Source organism: Strigops habroptila, chromosome Z (genome assembly GCF_004027225.2).
Source record: "Strigops habroptila isolate Jane chromosome Z, bStrHab1.2.pri, whole genome shotgun sequence".
Classification (NCBI taxonomy): domain Eukaryota; kingdom Metazoa; phylum Chordata; class Aves; order Psittaciformes; family Psittacidae; genus Strigops; species Strigops habroptila.
In genome coordinates, this window is record NC_044302.2 from 26,166,673 (window position 1) to 26,175,016 (window position 8,344).

The 8,344-nt window shown below is 46.5% G+C and overlaps 1 protein-coding gene across 2 annotated transcripts; it reads left to right on the forward strand.

Moving 5' to 3' along the window:
• The first annotated feature begins 883 nt into the window (after nucleotides 1-883).
• Nucleotides 884-6,447, forward strand: LYSMD3 (LysM domain containing 3). Of its 2 annotated transcripts, XM_030511574.1 has the most exons (3): nucleotides 884-1,131; nucleotides 1,267-1,545; nucleotides 4,403-6,447. In XM_030511574.1, exons 2-3 carry the CDS (start codon nucleotides 1,282-1,284, stop codon nucleotides 5,009-5,011), a joined length of 873 nt encoding a protein of 290 aa, XP_030367434.1. In that variant the 5' UTR covers nucleotides 884-1,131; nucleotides 1,267-1,281; the 3' UTR covers nucleotides 5,012-6,447. The 2 variants fall into 2 exon arrangements, with proteins under 2 accessions (XP_030367434.1, XP_030367433.1); XM_030511573.1 differs by lacking the exon at nucleotides 884-1,131 and having other exon boundaries at nucleotides 1,134-1,545.
• Nucleotides 6,448-8,344: the final 1,897 nt, after the last annotated feature.

Sequence of the window (8,344 nt, forward strand, 5' to 3'; positions counted from 1 at the left end):
CTAAATCGCTGTAGTACTAGCCCCAAGGAGGGAGAAAACAACATAAGAAGGGACCCAGCATAAAAAGGACGTGGAGCTGTTGGAGCGAGTGCAGACAAGGCCACAGAGATCCTGCGAGGGCTGGAGCAGCTCTGCTCTGGAGACAGGTTGAGAGAGCTGGGCTGGTTCAGCCTGCAGAAGAGAAGGCTCCTTCAGGGGACACCTTACAGCAGCTCCAGTGCCTGAAGCGGCTGACAAGAAACCTGGAGAGGGGCTTTGGACAAGGGCCTGTAGGGACAGGACAAGGGGGAATGGCTTTAACCTGACAGAGGGGAGATTGAGATGAGCTCTCAGGCAGAAGTTCTTCCCTGTGAGGGTGGTGAGGCCCTGGCACAGGTTGCCCAGAGAAGCTGTGGCTGCCCCATCCCTGGCAGTGTTCAACACCAGGCTGGATGGGGCTTGGAGCAACCTGCTCTAGTGGAAGGTGTCCCTGCCTGTGGCAGGACGTTGGAACTGGATGAGCTTTAAGGTCCCTTCCAACCCAGACCAGTCTGTGATTGTATGAGAAGTGTGAAGGAACAAAAAGAATCTGCCTGACAACTTCCCAGCGAGCAGTAACGCAGTAAGAGCACACACTGAAGATACACAGGCTTTGGTTAGCAGCTACCAACTGCTACACGTTAAAAAGGCTCTTAGAATAATTATCTTAGTGTCCCAAACACATGACACCCTCTGCTCCTCCAGAAACAGGGCCACTCAGAAGGAAGTGACTCTCCCGGGCGACCCGCCACCCGGCCCCCTCCTGGGCCCACCTCAAGGCTGCTGTGCCACCGCAGGCCGCCCGCCACGCGCGGCCCAGGGCCCGCCGCCGCATTCCCTCAGAGCCCCGCGCGGGAACGCGTTCGCCGGGGCAGCGCCGGCCCCGAAGCGACCTAGACACAGTGCTCCCTCCGCTGAGGCGGCCAGAGGAGGCAGGGACAGCGCCACGAGACTCCGCCGCACACCCCCAGGACACCGCAAAAAGCCCCAGAACCAGTCCCTCAGCGATAAGAGGCGCGCTGGGCCTTTAAGGGCGACGGGGGGCGGTCCCGCGGTGCGGACGTGGCGTGGCCGTGCCGCCGCCATTGCGGACGCCATGAGGAGAGGCAGCAGGTAGGGCTGCGTCTCCGGGACGGGGGAATGCGGCGAGGGCCGGGCCAGGCGCTCCCCTGCCGGCTCCTCCCCTCGCTGGGCGGCGCGGTGCGGGGATCCCCGCGGAGGCTGCCACGGCTGCGGTGTGTTCCACAGGGCCCCCAGCGGAGAATGGCCGGCAGAAGCGCCGGGTGCGGCCCGCAGCCGCCGACCGTAGCGCAGCAGCCCACCGGCGGTCACCTGTACCCGTTCGTGGTCGCGGAGAGCGAGGGGCCGGAGGAGGAGGGCGGCGAGGTGACGGAGCTGCGGCCGCGGGGCAGGGAGAAGGTGCGAAGGAGCGCGTCGAGGGACAGGCTGGATGATGTCGTCCTGCTCACGAGGGACATCCAGGAAGGGGACACGCTCAACGCCATCGCGCTTCAGTTCTGCTGCTCTGTACGTCCCCGGGCGCTCCACACCGCTGCTGTGAGCTGGGGGGTCGGGGTTGCGGGGACCGAGTTGGCGGCGGTGGGACGCGGCGCGGTGCTTACACCTCCTGCCTGTCCGAGGCCCGTTTACACCGGCTGTGTTCTGTTAAAGCCGGTGCCAGTGTAAGAAACGAGTGTGTCGGTTCTGCTTGCGGCGCTCTCTCAAACGTGTGCGCGTTGCAGTGGAAGTTACGCTGGTGCGCAGTCACACGTGGGCACTTTGCACTGAGGGACTCGGTGATGAGGAGGATGTTGCTGAAACAGCTTCAGCGTTGGTGTGGAGACCGACTTCCACTAAGGTGGGGGGAAGAAAACACCCATGTAGTTTTCTTTTGAATTCTACTAAATTTCCTAAATATTTATCAGGACGAGCCTGTTGTGCTGTTGGGAGTGCTCAGCCCAAATGCCCCCGTGTTCCCTTCTCAGAACTTGCTGCTTTTCCTGGTTACGAGTTCTTAAATTTAAAATCATAGAATAGTTAGGGTTGGAAAGGACCTTAAGATCATCCAGTTCCAACCCTCTGCCATGGGCAGGGACGCCTCACACTGGACCGTGTCGCCTGAGGCTCTGTCCAGCCTGGCCTTGAACACTGCCAGAGATGGAACATTTACCACTTCTCTGGGCAACTTGTTGTAGGGCCTCACCACCCTCGCAGTAAAGAACTTCTTCCTTATATCTAACCTGAACTTCCCCTGTTTAAGTTTGAACCCATCTTAGGCTGCATCACAAGAATCATGGCTAGCAGGTTGTGGGAGGGGATTCTCCCTCTCTGCTGCGCTCTGGGGAGACGCCGCCTGCAGTCCTGATCCAGCTCTGGGGCAACAACACAAGAGGGATGTGGAGCTGTTGGAGCGAGTCCAGAGGAGGCCACGGAGATGCTGCAAGGGCTGGAGCAGCTCTGCTCTGGAGACAGGCTGAGAGAGCTGTGCTGGTTCAGACTGCAGAAGAGAAGGCTCCTTAAGGGGAGACCTTAGAGCAGCTCCAGTGCCTAAAGGGGCTACAAGAAAGCTGGAGAGGGGCTTTGGACAAAGGCCTGTAGAGACGGGACAAGGGGAATGGCTTTAACCTGACACAGGGGAGATTGAGATGAGCTCTCAGGCAGAAGTTCTTCCCTGTGAGGGTGGTGAGGCCCTGGCACAGGTTGCCCAGAGAAGCTGTGGCTGCCCCATCCTTGGCAGTGCTCAAGGCCAGGTTGGACGGGGCTTGGAGCAACCTGGTTTAGTGGAAGGTGTCCCTGCCTGTGGCAGGGCATTGAACTGGATGAGCTTTAAGGTACTTCTCGATACAAACCATTCTATGATTCTGTGAAATTCATATGGTGGGTGGTAGTAATTAAGGCAGAGGTTACTGTGTTGGTTGATGTCAGCCTTTGCGTGTACCCGGTTCTAACAGGGTATCATCTGTGTGTGTCAGTGTACTGACTGTTAACTGTGCAGTTTTCAAGAGGTCAAATCCAGAATCCATATTTACAGAAGTTTTGCTGTCATCTAGTTCTTCAGGCGGAGACAGAATTAGGGGCCTCCTGTCGTGAGTTTTAAGTACTAAAATTTTGACATAACTATTTCATAATATGACAGACCTTAGCTTCATCTACCCATTCTTGGCTTCAGAACGCAGCCCAAGTAGCTATTTTGAGCTGGCTTACTAGATCAGGCCTCAAGTAAGAAAGAAAAGATAACAAGAGTCAGACTCTTTCTTGGAAATTCACGGAGAATGTGGAAGAGCAGTCCAGGACTTTAGGCAGGAAGGATAACTTGTGGAATCAGTAATCACTCAGGTAAATCCTGCCTTTGGCAGTATTTTGTGCTCACCCTATTTACTTAGTGTGGTTAAATACACCAGCACAGGAACTGAAACACTTCGCATGCTACAATATTAGTGCAGGCAGCAGGCACTGATCACCCTAATGTATTTCTGGCCGCATCTCTGTTTTAAGTGGAGCCATTGCAGCAGCAAGGGTCTCTTGACAACCTTGTTTTCTGTCTGTAATTTCTCCTGAGGTAGATGTCCTCCCAGTGAGGACAGGAAGGATCTGAACTCAGGCACTGTGCTTAACATGGGCACAACTCCTGTGTGCCTACCAGGTGTTCCAGAAAACTACCAATCTTTATGTACTTCGTCATGGTGGGGTTTGTGGCTGGGTCTTCCATGCTAAGGGAGTTACTGTCTCAGAATGAAGGTGCTAATTCTCCAAAGGCACTTAAATCCTTGCAGAGTATTCACTTTAGACTGAAAAGCTGAACTTACTGAGAGCAAAATGAGATTCATTCTGAGCAAGAATGGGGAAAGGGGAGGGCTGACTTCAGAAGGGGAGATGCCAGTTTTAAGTTATGCTTGGTTTCTGCCTTAGACCGCCAGAAGCAGCAAGTATCCAAACCACAGCTTTGGCTAGGTGAACTGGACACGCATAGGTTTTAATATTCCTTACTCCTAAGTTTTCAATTTAATGAGAAGCTAACAGTAATTTACTTCACTTGAAAGCACTGAGGTAAAGTCCCATATGTTTCACAGAGGTAGTTGCCACTGATAGATGAATATACATTAAGTGAATGTGTATGTGTGAAGTGACTTTCATTCTTCTAACATGAAGTGAGGAGGTTTGTTACCTTGTAATTACCTTCTTGCTTTAACATTGTTCACATTTGTTCTTTGACGTTTTCTCACTTCATACTGTTTGAATGGGTATCGCTTAAAAATAAAAGGCAGAACAAAGGCCTTGCCTTTGCTTCATTAGGGACAGATCGTATTTCTTAAGGATGCAGCACTCTTTAAACAGTTCCGGTTCAGTGGAGCTTTGACATTTAAACTGTTGGTTTTATTTTTAGGTTGCAGATATCAAGAGAGTTAACAATCTTATCAACGATCAAGATTTTTTTGCCTTGAGGTCCATCAAAATTCCAGTAAAGAAGTTCAGTGTCTTGACCGAAACGCGTATCTCTCCAAAAGGAAGACAGGTTCTTCGGCCTGCTCACTGCTCCCTAGAAGCACAGGAAATGTCACCTCCTGATAAATTCCCTGCTAACGAGACCGCTGGCAACTTCTTAAAAGAAGTGGATCGAGATATAGAGGAAATAGTGAAGTGTAATGATACGAAGAGAGAGAATCTTGATGAAGTTGTTTCCGCCTTAGCAGCCCAGCAGATCTCTTTCGAAACTGATGGTAAAGCTAAAAAATGCAAGGATCCTTACTATGGAGCAGACTGGGGTATAGGATGGTGGACAGCTGTAGTGATTATGTTGATTATTGGCATAGTAACTCCAGTGTTTTACCTCCTGTATTACGAAGTTCTAGTGAAAGCAGATGTCAGTCACCATTCTACAATGGAATCTTCCCATCTGTTTGTCACAGCAGCATCACATCAGAAACAAATAGAAAATGGAGTAAATCAGGCTAATATTATAAATGTTGATAATCAAGGAGACCTTCAGCCTTAACGGTGGAAAACACCAGGCAACTGTTACTCATAGACACATAACGTAGCATTAGATAAAGGGGAAAGCACAGAATGCAAAGTGCATCTGGAACGCAGAGAAAATGTATGCTGATGTATGACTTGCTTGCATGGGCAGTAGTCCAGCACAAGGATATTTCTGTGGGTCATGTAATCTCTGAATATGCCTGAGACAGGCGATTTTTAATGCCAGATTGGAATACAAATTAAGGTTTAAAATTGTCTCTGAAGCGTTGCACTTTTTTTCTCTATTTTGATAGGCATGTTTTTTAATTATTGATGAGGTGAAAAAATGTAGGTTGAACTAACACACGAGGAGTCTCACTGTACGTTTTTCAGCCCTAAAATGGGCATTTGGGGATATCTAACTTTTAAACATCTGTAACTATTTATAGAATGCGTAGGACACTTGACATTTTAATATCAGGTTTACAGTTGTCAGTTAAAACTGCATTCTCCTAATCCTATTTTACAGAGTAAGATTTTCTCTATTTTTTTTTTTTTTTTTAAACCCTCAATCATTCCGTAATTAATTGCCACGGTGAAGTTTTTTTTACAAGTGACTTCTATAAAGGCAGTAACCAATGCTTAAGCTGAAATCTCCGAATCTGATGCCTGTGGTCAACCCATCCTTGACTACCTTTCAGTGCAGGCAGTAGTTTGTTTTCTGTGTGTGTGACACTGTGCCTCAACACAGTCCAGTTGACAGAGTCTTGCTGAAACTTCACATCCTTCTGTGTATCCTGCTGAAAACAGACTGGACAGGACTGCGCTTCTCATGTGGTCAGCTGCGTACAGGACAGAGTGTGGATGTTCAGTACACTTCACAGTACTAGTGAAGTAGTCACATACTACTGCTGTGACTGCTTCAGTAGTCTTTATTTTCTGCTAATGAGTTGCTTCTCAGCCCCTCCAGTTAATCCCAGTTCAGGACCAGCTGATTCTTTAGACAGCAGTCAGGTGGGTACCAAGTATGCCAAAGGTCATGTGTCCGTGAACCTCAAACACTTAACTTTTCCCTGAAATCTAGAAAACTGCAAACAAGTTTTAGTGCCCGATAGCAAGAAACTTAATTGCAGCAGAATAGACCAGTTGTAGTTGCAGGCTTGTTCATTATGTAGTAGTGTGTATTCATGAGCCACTCTGTTCTTCAGTGTTTCACTTGGGCTTTCATGAACAACGTTGGTTTTCCTCTTTTCTTCCCTACCTGAAAATGCTACAAGATTTAAGAAACCAAAACAAACCTGAAAGGAGGAGGTACTTGTGTACTCACAATATTTTTAAATAAAATCTGTGATGCTGCCTGTAACTTTTTTGTTATATTTGCCTTGTGGAGTAACATTTCCATTGCCCTGTTCAAAGTACCATTTGTTACTAAAGCCCAAGATAACTGAATTGAATAGGACTTGGAGAAATAGAGAGATAATCACTGTCCTTTAAACTGCTATTATAAACTTTCCTTTGAGTGTCTTGATTAAGTATATACAATACAAAAAATCAGATAAAGTGAATGTTTACAAATTATTGGAGGTATTCCAAAGTGCTTTAACAGCTTAAATTTTGAAGGTAAAGACACATGCCCATTCTGCTCCTGGGGCCTCTGTTGCCCCGGGAAGTGGGCAGGTGTTTTTCCACCAAGTGTGTGAACGCAAACACCATAACTTGTCCTGTGTTATGTTGAAACTGAAGCAGGACAAAGCTTGAAAGGAAGTGCTGCACAGTTGGGTATGTGAACTATGATCTGTGGCTCTTGAACCTGCTGATCAAGTGGTATCTGTGGAGATAGTGACACTATTTGTAGTTGTCACATTAGACGAGGGACTGCAGACAGGCATGGACTTCTATGTTTCATGTAACACTTGTTTTCCAATATCTTTTTAGAGTAATAGTTCTTTCCATGAAAGGAATATGCTGATTAACATGAGCATGAATACTGAAGTACCAGTTCTGGGTAATGCAGTATGAAAAGTTGCAGTGTGAAATAACGTATGGTGGCTAAATGATACAGCTGATGTGACTGGAAGTTTAAAAGGCAGCTTGCTCCACTGCAGACTACAAAGCTCTGGTACGTCACAACAAATAGTTTTCTGTGTAGGACTGAAACTTGGTACATTATGTGTCACGTTTTTTGCTGCAAGCTTGTTTGCTTCTCTCCCCTTATATTCTGTTTGTGGAACCTCAACATTTTTAATACTTTATCCTTCCATTTCTTACAAAATTCTCAAAGAACATGAGTTAGCTATTGTGGTGATGCAAAATAAGCCTCGTTTACTGCACATTCCTGAACTGATGGGTATTAAATTGCCATCGGTATAGAAGTGAACTTAGCTTCAGTTGCGGTTTGGCTCAGTCAAGAAGGTCTTTGTCCAGTTGATGCACAAGTAAAAAGACTGGCTGTTAGCTGCTGCTTTTCATCCTGTGGTGGTACAACTGAGTTATCTCAGCTTTGGGCTTTCAGTGTTGGAAAGCCTGTGGCTTACTGTCACCAAGTTATGTGTGATGGGCCTCTATCTACCTTGGGATAAGCAGCCGTTGAACAAACACAAAAGCATAGCTGTTGTATTGGACTATTTTATACTCTAACCAAGAGCCTAGCATGTTGTTACTATTATGTAGCATATGTTTAATTTAGCAAGTTAACTTTATCAGAGGATACAGTAGGTCTCTTTCCAAGACTGTCAGGCTCCCAGTACTGGTAATCTACAAGCATCAGCTGGCTTGGCTTTCTGCAGGATGCAGGGATCTATACTGCTTTTTCTGAAGTACAATACAATTGGCAATGCATCATCACATGTCAGCCCTGAGTAAACAGGGTAACTGCTCTGTGTGGAACTTAAATATGATTTGAGTTAAAATCTTTAAGTTAGTCTTTTAGAAACTGACTTGTTTTAAAAAACCCCAACAAAACAACTGAGTGGAAAATCATGTTTTAGATTAATTACAACACATTGTTGATCAGGAAGTTGGTTTCAAATTTAAGTGCATATTGCACTGTTGGATCATGTAAAATGTAAATGCTTTAAATCTGCTATATTTTGGAGTATGTTGTCACAAATAGTTTTTGTATGACTTTTATGAAGGCTGAAAATATAACTTTGTAAAGTAATCCTGAATGAGGACACAAGTCTTATTTTAAATACTGCTGCTCCTCTGCTTTTAGAAGAACATAAGTAATATACATAAAATAAAGATTTTATTTCAGACTGCAGTTAAAGTGGTGCTTATAATGTATTTTTAGCTCTATATTTTTGCATGTATAGGCCACTACTTGTATTTGTATTGGCTAGGTTTTTATGTGTGACCTAAAACACAAATC

What these genes read in the sequence shown, in the direction of transcription:
- LYSMD3 (XM_030511573.1), top strand. Translation starts at nt 1,159, where the DNA reads ATGCGGCGAGGGCCGGGCCAGGCGCTCCCCTGCCGGCTCCTCCCCTCG. An exon ending in CGCTTCAGTTCTGCTGCTCT is followed by an intron (nt 1,546 to 4,402) that starts GTACGTCCCCGG and finishes TTTTATTTTTAG; the next exon opens with GTTGCAGATATCAAGAGAGT.